General features: G+C 42.1%; 1 protein-coding gene across 16 annotated transcripts in view; it reads right to left on the reverse strand.

Annotated features, from left to right (window-relative positions):
* The window catches only part of MADD (MAP kinase activating death domain), a 67975-nt gene that overhangs the window by 46282 nt on the left and 6311 nt on the right, over positions 1-15382 (reverse strand). For 9 of the 16 annotated variants that reach the window (XM_090140890.1, XM_090140901.1, XM_090140897.1 and 6 more), the window contains exons 2-8: positions 9579-9759; positions 7503-8120; positions 4591-4894; positions 4146-4277; positions 2949-3062; positions 2223-2303; positions 168-224 (exon numbers count right to left, since the gene is read on the reverse strand). In XM_090140890.1, the coding sequence (XP_089997016.1) occupies positions 168-224; positions 2223-2303; positions 2949-3062; positions 4146-4277; positions 4591-4894; positions 7503-8120; positions 9579-9640 (1368 nt within the window). In that variant the 5' untranslated portion in view covers positions 9641-9759. Of the gene's footprint in view, positions 1-167; positions 225-2222; positions 2304-2948; positions 3063-4145; positions 4278-4590; positions 4895-7502; positions 8121-9578; positions 9760-10017; positions 11620-15382 lie in introns of those variants that run through there. The other 7 variants (XM_031593414.2, XM_090140896.1, XM_090140900.1 and 4 more) reach the window with 3 other exon arrangements.

Here is a 15382-nt window from a genome sequence, read left to right on the forward strand (position 1 = left end):
AGTCCTTAATACCCAGATCCAACCTAAATCTCCCTCATTTCTCCCATTTGCCAACTGAGTCTTCACTAGTTTAATCTCAAAAATAAACAAACAAATAAAGTAAAACAAAAAGACCAAAGTAAAAGGGTAACATGGAAAACCGGGGGGAAAAGAATAAAATAAAGAACCTTGTTGTCAGGAGTGAGCAGCTGTTGCTGAGTGATTGCAGTCATGCTAACCAGACACTGGAGGCAAGATGGAAGATCATATGATAACACCAGCAGAGCCAAGACGAACACATGACCACAGAGATACAGATGGAGGGAAAAAAAAAATCTATTACTACCAAATATCACAAATGAGAGGAAATAAAAAGGGATGCAAGACAGGCTCAGGGAGAGATGTCTAACTGCCCCATCCCCAAAATATCCACATTCGGCTACAGTTGCTTTGGAAAGTGGAAAGAATCCTTACTGATGAAGCTAAGAACTTTCCAATGCGGCTTAAAATCAGGTATTTTGAATATTTGTGATTGACAATAAGATCAAAACGTATAGAAAGAGTGTTAACCTTAGCTGCAATTCAGTCTTCTCTACTTTGTATTGCAAACCAGTAATCCTCATTCACGTTTGCCAATGTTCAACTATCGATGATGATGAATGTAGGAATATATAAGGACCAAAGACTGTTTGGGTCAATACCAATAATTTTAAATAGAAGTTGTTTAAGGAAAATGTAATTTGTTCTGATATTCAACTTTGCTTTAATGAGAGAATTTTGCTCAACAGTGCCTGAAATTGCAAAGGGATGAGGCAGAAGTAAGGGTAAGGTGGATCTAACAAAACTCCATGCAACACACTACTTCCATCTGAGCTGACAGTAAGTAGTGGGTTATTACAGAGGTCACACACTTTGCTCTCCTGGGCTATAAGGAGAGAGAGGGGTGGCATCATTAGGTCCGTAAGAAAATTTACCTTTAAATACTGCATGCAGCATGCATAAGGAAAACAGAAATAAAGAAATAAAGCCTGCTTGACACAGTCAGCCAGGGTGACCCAAGCTGACTAATGGTTTAGCAGGACCTAAGAGAAGAGACTGAGAACTTGCACAGATCTGTGAATGGAGGGAAAACACAGATGATCATAGCTAGATGGATCAAGTCAGAGTTCAGTCCTACATGGCAAATGTAAAGGAGGAATCTGGAACTCTCTACACCGAATGGAAACAAATTAGCCCCAAACAACAGTAACAAACAGAAACCATCTACTGCACCCAAGAGCATTTCAAATTATTTTTTAGCTGGTGTATGGGGAATGCTGAATCTCTGAGGCCTGAACCTCTGATTGATCACCTGAGGTGAGCAATGAGTCAGCCATGGGAGCACAGGTGAAGGCAATTCACCTGTGCTGCCAGAAGGGGTGGAGCCTGGCTGCACCTCTCCTTGACCCATTTAAGAGCTGACTACCAGTAGGAAGGAATCTCTTCTGGAGATTCACTCTGCTGGAGTTTTGCAGTGAGCCCAGGACACAGATAAGCTTTCTATATGTTCTCTTTTTATTATTATAACCTGCTTAGCCAAACTCTCTTGTTCATTTCATAATTATAACATCTTTATATTCATTGATTATATACCTGGCTAATAAATTAACTGTGGTCATAGGCCTCAGTAATCACTTACTTTTCCAAATTAGCTCTATGCATAAAGGGAGAAAACCAGCAGCTGGATATCTACACTTAACTGTGTCAGTTAACACCACTTTTCAAGCTTAAAATGCTGCTGTGTTCTAACATAGGGGATGTTCTCTATGTGCACCTACATAAATAAGGCACCTTAAATACACTGACAGAAAATCCCTAGGCCTGTGCTTCTCCTACAAAAGTGGAAGCAGTAGAGACAGAAAAAAAATGGACAGGGAACAAAAATGACCATGAAATTCTTTGAAGAAACTACATAGACCTAAAACACAATGAAAACCTCAGGTTTAGATTTGTCAGAAAAAGTAATGGTAGAAAAGCACAGAAGAACTCAGGGGGTTCAGAAATCTTCTAACTTCTTTTAATCAGCCACTCTGATTAGCTGACCTCTTGAACAAGTGCATTCTAGTAGTCTGATACCTCATTCACAACTATCTGATATGTTAGGTTGCAAGCCTGCTTTTAGCATGTACAGCAGAAGAGCTGTGCAACACTACATCTGCTACGTTTTACTGAGTCTGAGTCCATTTCCCCAAAGTGCTTATTACCTGTTTCAGATGCTTTTTCAGCTCTGAAGCTTCTGGTTCTGGCAGCGCTGGCAAAGATTCCGCATTTGTGGGAACGATCACCTGGAATTAAGCACAGGTAACAAATGAAAAATTGCCCAGCTGGACCCATTTCAAAACAATCTCCTACATCCCCACTGCTGAAACTGAGGAATAAAAGTCATAAAATAAAACTTAAACAAAAAAAAGTTTTTCCTTTTCTTACAACTATTTAACGTTACTTACACTGTCATAAACAACGCAAGATTATTGTTTAAACTTAAAAGATTTATTCAAATTTCTCTATACTCACCCTTAATAATCTCCATTAAACATAAGATGTTATACATGTTTCCCTTTAAACAGCCTTGCTCATGCCACAGTAGAAAGTGGGATACTTTGTCTCATTTGAATCATAACAAAATATGTTGTTGGAAGGCTCTTATCAGATCTAGATTCCTATCTAGGGCTATAGCAGGCAGGGTTATAGTTACCCAAAGAGATGGCTCAATCATTTATAGAGCATTTACCTTCTATGAAATAGGTAGATGGATTAACTGAAAAAGAATGCTTTAAGAACAAAATCATATAAAACTTAAGACAGAATAGACAAAGGCAGACTGAGGCTGATCTACAAGCGCAAACATTCTTAAATTCTTAGAGTGTATACTGGTAAAAGACCACAGTTATCCAGAAACAAAGCCTCGAGTCTTTAAGAGCATCGCTTACCTTGTTGGTATCCAGGTCGATAAGCCATACATCATCAGGCATTTTGAAATCTAGTTTGTAAAGGAAGAAACTTGCTGGAACACCAATGATGTAAGGTGTAGGGGCTAGAAGCAACTGAAAGACAGAGATATGGTAGTAAGGGCAAGTTCTGCATTTGATATCACCATATTTTTGCCAATTTTTTTTTTTTTAAATAGCATAGAATGTTTACCACAGAAAAGGCAACACACAGAGCACTGATAAGTCATTGATGTCATACAATAGGAAAAAAAAACAAAAACCATCCTGCTCTAAGGGCTTTAATTCTCATCTAGAAGAAAAATTTGTAATGTTTTCAGAGATATACTTTTCATAGAGCTACGCAGCTCTAATGAAACAATTTAGCAAAACTAACAGCTTACAATATCATGAACCAAACAAACACATGTACATCCTCAGCTCAAAGTGAGTCCATGCTGTTGTAAATATAGCATTACCCTTCCAAAAGCTTCATCCTTGCCCCTACCCTTATAATAATAATATAATTTCAAAATTATAACAAGTCTACGAGGCAGAAAAACAGAAGAAACATCTTTTTTTTCTTAATATAAGCGTATGTGGAAAACCTAAGGGGAATTTCTTGTTGTTTCTGATAAGGGGATCAGCAGAGGGAAAAAGGCTTAAATCAATAAACTACGTAACAGCTTGAGATCAGCTGCTTGGGAGGCTGATTTATCCTTTAATCTAGAACACCTGGTTACCTCCAAGGGACAAGAACAAATCTGCAGCATCCATTGCAGGATAGCACTGAAGCAATAAGATGGCCTCAATTCTGCCTTTCCAAACAAAATAATGAACTCCTGACTACTGGTGAAATCCAGGCTCCCAGCTGAAGTAACTTCGTACTTTATGCTTCCAAGGAAAATAAACTGCAGGCAGAAGTTTCTACACTCTGAAAAAAGTCATAATATTGTAGATCCATGGTGTTTCAAAGAAGCTACTTCTTTGAACCACGGTATTCACCGAGCAAGTTTTAATGATATCCTAAATAAAAAATGTTACATACAATTTAAATAGTCAGCGGTGTTCAAAGAACATTCTTTGCAAGTGTTTATTACAGTCCCTGAGAAATCATGGTGGGTGGAAATGAGAACTACTACGTTTTCAGAGATAACAGAAATATCCTTTGCAAAAGACCAATGAAGGAAAAATATGTACCTGTTCTGCAGAGGCCATGCAGGTGGGGAGCAGAGGGATCACTGGAAACATATATTCTAATGGGTAGATCATAGCCACAAAGGCCATCACAGACATTGAGAGTGCATTATAATCCCGGGACTGCAGTACAACCTTCAAACACAGAAACTCACATTAGCTTTTGCAGCAACCATTTGCTTCCAATACTCCCAACCAGGGGCATAAAAATATCATGGCCTACAGGACCCTGTTTTGTTGGCTGTGAACTGGAATGACCCTCTGTTAATCCATCTGAAAACAAACTTTAGAGTGAGAACAAGACTTTTCAAAACAGGCACCTCAAAAAGACATTTTCCTTCCACCCTTCCAGGCAAATTGATATCAAAGACTCCAGTAGACAGCTGTTCTCCAATCTACCCTGGCTTCTGAAAGGGTAAAGCTTCAAAGATTACTCTTCCCTTCCTACCTTGTGCTCCAGAAGGATGCAAGTCAGCACCTGAAGGCAGGCATCCACTCCCAGCAACTCCAAAGGCAGATGTAATGGAAAATCCACCAAGGTGAAGCGGGATGGATCAGGAAGAGCAAAGGTCAAAGCTGGCTGCAACTCATGCGGCAGAACTTCCACGTCCACCCGCTTCTGACCAGCAACAGGCATCGGCGAACGCAGCAGCCGGTATATCCAGGCCTCAATCTCCCGCAAGTCGTGTAGCAGTGCACTGGACTTCTCCTCCACCAGAAGTGAGCCTGTGAAAATCCGCCACGTCGTATCCCTAAAGAGGGAGAAATGAGAAGATTAATACTCCAACGGCTTCATTTGACAGCCATTTGGCTTGGCTCTTCAAGGGAAAGGGCAGAGTCACCAAGAATTAAAAGACCCTGCTAACATGCTAGGCCAGACAAGGGAAGAGAAGGGCAGGGATTTAAACTAGCTGCAACAACTGTGGGGAACTACAGATCTTTCTGTGGCACAATTCAACACGAGTTTCCCACACTGGCCCAAGAGTCTGTGCATTCATTTAGATGGTTCATAAAGGTCACCCGGGTGCTTGAAATTCAGCGTGCAATTGGAGTACTCCCATATCTTGCCCAGAACCACAGCAGCCTGAATGACTGGATTCTTTCCATCAGTCCTACAAACTTTTGCAAGAACAGGAACTAGTATCCTGAGATAATAAGCCACGCCAAGATGTCCCAGATGTTTTGTCATCATAAAACACTTTTACATTGAGTCTCAAATTGCTTTGTATTGAGACGAATAACCCATGGCAGAAATGGTTGCATTTCAGCTGAGAATATACATTTCTTAAAGTTGACTGGGAAGCATTTAACTACCTTAGCAAAAGCCTTAAACTATCAACCTCCAAACAAGCAGCTCACAGGCAGGCTGGCCAAAAAGTGTGTACAGTGTTGCTCAGGGCCTTAAGAGCTTCAAAATTTGAAACTGGATCTCACAAGGGACATGAATTGGATAATCTATGTCAGCCCTTAATGTTGCAGTACTGCATTCACAATGGCTGTGAATCTGTTCTAGCCACTGTGAAATAGCTTAATAAATATCTCCAGTCACTGTAATAGATCTGTTAGAACAATATGGCTCAAATTAGATGTTCTACCTTACAGTTCATACCTTAAAAAATTAAACAAACAAACAACAACAAAAAAAAAACCCACAAAATTGGCATTGGATGCCTCATAAAGGATTAAAAAGTTACAGAAATTTGGAAGGATCAAAAGAAGAGCAATCTGAAACCACCATGCTTCTCATCCACCAGCTTCCCTTCAGCCACTTGTAATGCAAAGGACGTGAAGCTGTTAATGGACACACACAACCTTCTGCAACATCTAAAGAGTCAGTTTCACTTTTATTCTGCCATCACTTTGAAACCATTCTACTTCTCCAGGTCATAGTCGCAAAGCACACAGTAATTCAAACTGGCAGCTTTGCTCTTCCTACTGATGGATGCTTAGCAGTCTTCATCTGTCACTCAGTTTGTCTTCTCTCAACTCTACAAACTTCGTCCAACAACGGCACATCTTTAAAATACCACATGCCATTCAAACACTAGAATATGTCAACACTCCTTTCAAAATTCAGATGAGTTCATAGAGCTGAAGAAAATCATGAAGTTTAGCTCTTCTCTGCCTCAGGAATTATCAGACTAAACCAAGTGATGATATAAGCTCCCTGCATACTTCAATTTAATAAATTATTTCCATTCTCAGAGAATCACTTTTTCCCCAACAACCAGTGGATTCAGGCCATAAATCTGTCAAAGCAGGAATCAGTCAGAAACCCAGAACACTCCTACAACTATTCTAGAGCAGCAACCCAACAAGTAGATTACTACGCTGTGAACTGGAGCAGACTTCCTCTTTAATACAAGAGGAAAGGAACTTATAAATACACAAGTGTCAGATGCCCTGGCATATTTTACTTTTGACAAGTTTTAGTTGGAAGGTAAAAAGCTATAAAACTCAGATTATGAACTATTTCACAGCCCCCACTCATCTTCACAGTAAGATAATTACCTCCTTCTCCACAGATTCATTTTATATTTGCTCTTTTTAGTTCATGAGTCGGAAAGGAAAAAATAGCTTCCTGGAACACAGAGTCTAGGCACAATAATACAAATATACATCCACAATTGATACACTTGATACCTTCTGTACCCTACAGCACAACAGCCTTTGTTGTGTACCTAGCATTATAATAACAGATAATACACCAAGATACTGTTTAATCTGCTCTTGCAAACCTCCGTTCCTATATACTTCATAGACAACTCAGTTTTCTGTCTCTCCTCTTTCTCTCCTCCTCAAATCTTGTACTTCGATCTCTTTCAAACATTCCTGTTTCTCTTATCTCTTCTCTCCCACTGAAAGTGGGGAGAAGTGGAGCTGAAGTTCAGATTATTTTTCATAAACCTATAAAACACACTTTCAACATTTCCCCCTGGCTTTAAGTTGAAATTCACCCTGTTACTTCTTACTGTTTCTAATCTGTCAGAGAATTATTAGTCCTGATGTGCACTACTACAGAGCTTATACTCCAAAGCAATAACCACAGCAAAAGCACTCAGCTTCCGAGAAATTGTGTCAGTTGCTAGCAGCATAGTGCCTTCATGTTAATATTAAAAACTAAAATCACACCAGGTGACAAAACAAAATAGAGAATTCTTACACAAATCAACACAAAAATTTCCCTTTTCTATTGTGATTTCCGGTTAAAATAGCAAAAAGATCAGCCACCAACAGAAGACCAACTGCAGAAGACCAACGTCTTCTACAACCTCGCCTATCACAGCAATTTGCCATGACAATTTGACATTTGGAAACAAGCAGAGAGAGGATACAATTCTTTCTTCCCCCTCAACATACCTCTGGACTCCACGAGGAATCCCCAGCTTCTTGCCCAACAGTCTCTCACTACAGCAGTCCACAAGTCTCTTGAGGGTGTACAGGCACTCGCGGAAGGTGGAGAAGAAAGGATAGTGACTAAGGATGCACAGAGAAGTCAGGGTGCTGTTTCGAGAACGATGGCTGCCTTTGGCCAGACGCTTACTGTGTGGCGACCGGCTCACATCTGGGGTAGGCTCTGTACTTGGGGCCTGCAGTGAAGAGCCACTCTCTGAACTCTCAGTGCCCACATCCTCTTGGGGTGCAGACGCATCCCCAGACTTAGCCATTTTCTGTCCCTCCCGAGAAGCTCGATGTCCTCCTGTGCCTTCTCCCTTCTCCTTGGGTACTCGCTTCTGGAAGGAGCGGTAGAAGTTGACACAGATTCCATAGCGAATGACACCCGTATCCTTGTCTGTGAGTGTGAAGACAAAAGAAGTGTCATCGCGGAAGCTCATACGTTTCTGCCGCACGCTCAGGCATCCTTCTGGTTGGCAGAAGAACACAACATCAGGTGGTAGAGGAAAGTCCACGTGGTCTTCTAGAGGATAACGTCGTAGCAGCTCAGGAGTCTGAGCAACACTATCACTACTTGGCTGCCTACAAAAACAAAACAAAACGAAAAAACAACAAGCATACAGAGTTTAGTTAACATCACAAAAAAGTCACCAACAAAGTACCAGTGAATATATATATATATATATATATATATATATATATATATATGTATAATATATATGTAAGCTTGTGCCTTTGCAGTAATATGCACTAAATACAGAAAGACAAGTCTTCTCAGACATTCAGAAGAATTACACCTAATAAAACAGAATACTTCCAAAAGACATTGCTACTGATGTGCCATGGATAACAAGCTGTAATAATAACAGCCACATGGACTACCTAAGGAAGGAGGAGCAGTGGAAGCTACTTCAGTCAACTCCACCTCCTGTCCTTAGCAGCTGCTGAAGCACCTGATACATGAGACAGCAGGTCTCCAAGCAGTAGCAATCTAGCGTCTACTGCCTATCAAAAGGCGAGAGTAGTGTGGGAGTCCAGAACTGATGCTAGCAAGTCTTTAATTGAGAAAAGAGACACTATGAGCATCACTGGAAGAGGCAGTTAACATTTCTTCCTTCTTTTCCTAGTCACTTTATGACCTACATACTGAAAACTGGGTTATTTTTCCCCACAGACAACGAGAAAATAATTAAACTACCGAATTACTCTGCCAGTAAAATACAATAATAAAACAGTTACTACTTAGAAAATTACTTGTATCATTTCCTCTACTTAGCCTCAATATTGCACTCAAAGCATTTAAAAAAAAAAAAAAAAGTAGATAAAGCAACAAGCTGATGCACAAAAACCACTTATGTTCAGAAATGAAAGTACAATACATTTTGTAGCACATCCATTAAATAAACTGGCAGAAATTTACCACACAAATTTCAAAAGGAGAAAAATAACATTTGCTGTGCACCTTCACTTTAGACAAAAAGCACAACAACCCCATATTCCACACACTCCTTGAGCAGGTAAGTTTAACATTTTATTAACTGATAACTAATAAGACTTAAACAAAATAAATTAAAAGCATTAATGTAGTTTTTATGAGGCTAAAAGTATTAGGAAAATCAGACAAGTAAGGCAAGTTTCAGACTTTTTTTAACTGAGTTTACAGATTACTCTTCAAAAGCCAGAGAAGTAACCCCCACCAGCATTTTGCTTACACACAGCTTTCAGTATTTTCAGTTCGTGAATCACCCTGTTCTGATGTCAACAGAAGCAAAGACGATTAGACACACAAGCTATCAGAGTCATGTATAAACGGGCTATTCTTAGTCACTCTTTGTAGAGCCTTGAAGAGGAGGATCCAAACCACAAGCAAAAAAGCTCTAACTGCAGTAGTATCTTTCAAAAAACACACCAGTCCTACATGCCCCCAGTCTGCATTCATTCCAGACAGTGCTTCCTACGCACAAAGTGCGGCCTCATAAGTGCTATATGTTCCCACTCTACTGCCTACACAAAAGCACAGCTCAGAATCTCTTACATTACCTGGCTCCGATGATAACAAGGTAGTCGAGTAACCGAGGGCAGCTTTTCTTTTTCTGCACCATTGTCCTTGACCCCTTCCTATGTCATCTCAGTGAATTGCCGTTCATCAGCCTGTTGGCCTGTCAGCTGTGAGCAACTGCCCCAGGGAGCAATTCACTTGGAAATGTCCAGCAAGTTCAACCTATAATCAAGAAAAGCAAGAGCGTCAGAGGCACAATCAAGAACACCAAATACACAGATATTATTTACATTTTCTAAAAGTCTGTGTTTTAGGCAGTCATGGCCATCCACAGACCTCTCTCTTTTCATCAGTATAAATACACAATCTAGCATTAAACGTCCACCTTCCCTTTTTTGGATTTCTTCTTCAAAGATTTAGTATCTAAAAGGATGATGACAACAACCAAAGAGTGTTAGACCAGTATTTGCAGGATCTCACCTTCCTGCTCCTGGTTGCTGACTCACTGCAGCCAACACAAACAGGCACTACAGCCCTGCCTTTCCCTGCATCTGCCAAAACCTTGCTTTCAGCCCAAAGTTGTCCCTTGCTTTGTACAGGTACGAGTGCTCACACAGTGACAAGGCGAATCAGACTGGGGTAACAATATGAAAACTAACACTCTTCTTCTTCCTCCCTTGTCCACGCCACTTCTGTTTTTACTAAGCAGCCACTCATGCACTGGGAGCAAGCAGCCAAGTACTATCACACAACTACAGATGGGAGCTTACTTCTCTACAAGCAATGAGGTAAAGTAGTTTCTTCCTCAGATCTGCTACCATCCTTCCTCTGGATTTTACAAACTAAGATATTAGAATAGAAAGAGATCAAAGATTGATGAAGATCTTTTGGTTGTTTATCCTATGTCTCCCCTTTCACGTTACCAACTGAACCTGAACAATATCTTGACCCTGAGATACTATAGGCTTTGACATGATGGCCTGTTCTCAAACTGCTTTAACTCTAGGTTGTTTCTTTCTGAGCAGAGCCCCGGCAGTGTGCTTTTCTCTGTACAAATATACTGGATCCAGCCGTTGGAAGGTCAAATTGTTGAGCACTGTTTGAAACTCCCTGCAGCTGCAGCTCAAGGGAGAAACAGAAATGAAGGCTACCATGGAAATCTACTGCAGAAACCCATCATGTTGCAGGGATCAGCACTGTTTACCCAAGCACTCATAAGGACAGTTTAGTGAGGATAAGCACTACCCACATACTGCAGAAGCATCAGCAACACTCAGGAATTGGTGCAAGCTGACAAAGGTGGCCAGACACAAAGACAGAATTCAGAGCAGCCACTGCTCTGTGGTATTCCAGTAACTGGGGACAAAAAGTGCTCAAAACAACACTTCTATTTATTGGCACTACGCTAATTCTCAAAATTCCCAGAGCACCACATTTTAGGTTGTGACAGAACTTCTCAAAAGAGAAGATGTGCGGTGTTCTGCAAGCTCCTCCCAGAAATATATGTTTATATTTAAGACACACAACAGGAAATGCATCACACCACAGGATGGACAGAATAGCACGAAAGACTCTTTATCAGATCAGAGACATCTGTGTCAGACCAATACCCAGCACTAGTCCACACAAATGTGGTGTCCTTGTCTCATCTACACCTCAGCGGCTGCAGCCCTTACAAGTGTCTTCTATTTGCAGACACAGAGCCACAGGAATAAAGTCAAGGAAAAGAGGAATTTGACAATGAATAATTTGACTGCAGATTTGATAGCCCAGTCTTACACTCACCTATATGAAAGTTTTCATGAATTTAAATACGTTTGCTCTAAAGAATGATATGAAGCTAGCAGGAGATCATTTTGCAACAGGCAGATGCAAAGCCCTGCCTTCTGAGTACCCCAGTTCAGAACGGTAGCAGAATGAGGTCTGTTTTGCCATTGTTTCCAGCTTTCATCTGATACAACAAATGCACCTCACAATGTGGCAGTGGATCTTAGAATATAAATCAATATCAGACAATACAATTTACTGACTGCATAAGTAAAGAGCATAGAGTGCAACATTAATTTCTAAGACTAAAAAAGAGGACCTTTGTGAAGGACAAAGCAAAAATTGCAGAACAGAAGCCATAGGAATTTTGGTTCACTGAAATGTTATCTTGCAAAAGACCAGATTTCAAACCATGCCCAGAAAGAACAAAATTCTCAGTTCTAAAACGTCATTGGAACATCTTGGATTTCCATTTATATCCAGCCAAGACAATCTGTACCCAGTGCAAATCTATAGTGAACCATAGCATGTTGTTTACTGTGAAATCAAGATACTTCATACCAGTCAAACTAAACTGGAAGCTGAAGCAGACATAAATGTGGCCAGGAGTTTTAACACCCACTGCTTGGCTGACAGGTTTCCTTTTGCTACATTATGCACCCCGAGTACGCCAAGAGAGCTGTCTGCCTGGTTCTCAGAAACAGGAACATGGAGCTCAGGACCAGCCAACCTCACCTGTGTGGCCAGGAACCCCATTTCACTCATTGTAGAAATTAAATCAACACAGTCTGAAGAACGGTATGAACTATTCATGACAGTTTTGATCCATTTTTAGACATTTTAATAATCTTAGAGGGAACTTTATCGCTGAAGCTTTGGTTATTTCTTCTTCCCAGTCTGTGTACTTCCAGCCATTACTTCTGTTCTAGCACATACTCTTTTTGCTTGCACTAAGCTTTTAAAGAAGCAGACGTGCAGCTTCCATCTCACATGAGCCATTTAACACCATCATTGCTTAACAGCTATATTAAACATTGCTAGCAGTTTTATTCATAAAAATATACAATGTCCCTAAGAAACCCATTATGCTGTTTGTCCTTTATCCAGACACTACAGAGATCCTACAAGCACAACAAACACAGGCAGAGGGCAAGTGGGTCCTGATGAGATGCATCCCAGAGTTCCAAGGGAATTGGCTGATGCAGTCACCAAGCCACATTCGACGGTCTTTGAAAAGTCATGGTGGTCAGGTGAAGTCCCTGCTGACGGGGAAAAAGGCAATATAGTACTCATTTAAGAAGGGTCGAAGCCTCATCTTGGTAATGGGGAAGATCAGGGAGAAGATCCTCCTAGAAGCTATGCTAAGACATATGGAAGAAAAGGAGGTGATATGGGATAACTAGCATGACTTCACCAAGGGCAGGTCCTGCCTGACCAACCCTGTCACTTTTTATGATGGTGTAATTGCGCCAGTGGACAAGGGAAGAGCCACCAATGTCATCTATCTGGACATCACTAAGGCTTTTGACACGGTCCTTCATTATATCCTTCTCTCCAAATTGGAAAGATACTAAGTTGATGGGTGAATTGTTCACTGGACAAGGAATTGGTTGTGAGATTGTACCTAGAGAGTGGTGGTCAATGGCTTGGTGTCTGGATGGAGATCGGTGACAAGTGGTGTCCCTCAGGGATCAGTACTGGAACCAGTACTCTTCAGCATCTTCATCAATGACACTGCCAGTGGAATCAAGTGCACCCTCAGCAAGATTGCTGATGACATCAATCTGTGTGGTGCAGTTGACACACCCAAGGGATGGGATTCCATTAAGAGAGATCTGGACAGGCTGGAGCAGTGGGCCCAGATGAACCTCATGGGGTTCAACAAACCCAAGTGCAAGGTGTTGCAACCTCGGTCATGGCAACCCCCAGTATCAATACAAGAGGATACAGCACAGCCCCACTGAAAAGATCTTGGGGGTACTGGTGGATGACAAGCTGGACACGAGCCTGCAATGTGCCCCTGCAGCTTTCTGCTATATCCTTGGCCGCATCAAAAGAAGTGTGGCTAGCAGGGCAAGGGAGGTGATCCTGCCCCCCTGCTCTGCTCTGGTGAGACTTCACCTGGAGTACTGCATCCTGATGTCGAGTCCCCAGCACAGGAGAGACGTGGACGTGTCAAAGCATGTCCAGAGGAAGGACACAAAAATGATCCAAGGGATGGAACACCTCCCCTTCAAGGACAGGCTGAGAGAGCTGGGGCTGTTCAGCCTGGAGTTCTGGGGAGAACAGAGAGCGGCCTTTCTGTATCTAATGGGGGACTATAAGAAAGAAGGGGACAGACTCTTTAGCAGAATCTGCTGTGACAGAACCACAGAATTGTAGGAGCTGGAAGGGGCCTCCAGAGAATATCGAGCCCAATCCCCCCTTCCAAAGCAGGCTCCCTAGATCAGATTGCACAGGTAGGGGTCCAGGTGGGTCTTGAATTTCTCCATAGAAGGAGACTCCACAACCTCTCTGGGCAGCCTGTTCCAGTGCTCTGCTATCCTTACTGTGAAGAAGTTCTTATGCACATTTGTGTGGAACTTCCTGTGCTTCAGTTTGTGGCCATTTTCCCTCGTCCTATTGCTGTGCACTGCTGAAAGGACAAGAGGAAATGGTTTCAAACTAAAAGAGAGGAGATTTAGATATTGGATTTAGATTGAATATAAGGAAGAAATTTTTAACAATAAGGGTGGTGAAGCAATGGAACAGGCTGCCCAAAGAGGCGGTGAATGCCCTGTCCCTGGAGACACTCAAGGATGGTGCTCTGAGCAACCTGATCTAGCTGTAGGTGTCCCTGTTCATTACAGAAAAATGGTTGGACTAAATGACCTTTCAGGGCTCCTTCCAACTCCAAGATTCTATGATTCCAGATTCTATGGGCTGAGAACACCTCCTCCTCCTGAAACTGATGGAAGAAACTGACAGAAGGTGGAACAATTTCTGAAGTCAGATCTGGATGGACTTGCTATACTGGTGCCGCTGCTTCCTTTTTTGTTACCATTCACCTTGCCAAGATTGCAGTGTGTGACTCTTAAACAGATAGTAGCACTTTGGCACAACTGAGGGAGAAAAAAAGGCATTTTCAAAGTATTGCAAACCTACCTAAAACAGCTGATGGTATATTTATCTAGCATGGGCAGCCTACAACACAGGGGTGGCTCTGTGAAACACCTTAGCAGTAGTCATACGTCTCAGAAACAGCTCAGCAGAGGACTATAGGCACATTCTAAAAGTACCCTCAATGGGAGACAGCATCACTTGAGTCAGTAAGAGTTTCTTATGAATAATGTTGCATCCCAACTGTTTGCACTTTCCACATATCCATAAAGGCTGAGGAAAAGGACATGCTAAACTGAATTGAAAAAACTTAGAGAATTAAGTGGGAAAACAGCTTGCAGAGATACAGAAAGACACCCTCAGAAGCTCTTCAGAAGAATGTGAATAACGCACAGATTTCTTCCTTTCCTCCTGCAGTGATATTACCTCTTTGCCTTACTGAAAACATGCCTGACACAGTACAGATGCATCTTTAGTCTGCACAGCGGTATTCCAGCAAAATGGAGGCAGCTTGCACAGACAGACTTAGCACAGCCAGAATTAGCTCACAAGCAGAAGCATCACACAGCAGAGACAGGAGCCTTTCTAGAGCACCACAAGACTGAAGCCAGCCTGGCTCAGGTTCGTGGTTGCTACGGTAACAGATTTGGCATATGCCAGCCCTTCAGCTGCTTTGCTCCTTGCTTCCCCCGGCTCCAGGCTGGGTACAGCAGCCTGCCGCACACACGCGACCACGCAGCCACCACATACGCGCAAGCTGTAAAAGCAGAGCCGCAGGTAATCTGATTCAGCTCAATCTCCATAGCAACCCAATCTTCGTGCCCAGATCTCGGCGTGCTGGATCTATTTATGGCACGGCGGCCACGCTCCACCCCTTGCACCAGGCTCCCAGCATTGCTGCCAGGCCTCACCCCAGCACAAGGACCGCCAGGGTACGCTCTGACTGACCCCAGGGTGCAGGCCCCGAGCTGGTGGCACC

This window comes from Phasianus colchicus, chromosome 5 (genome assembly GCF_987193195.1).
Source record: "Phasianus colchicus chromosome 5, bPhaCol1.hap1.1, whole genome shotgun sequence".
Lineage (NCBI taxonomy): Eukaryota > Metazoa > Chordata > Aves > Galliformes > Phasianidae > Phasianus > Phasianus colchicus.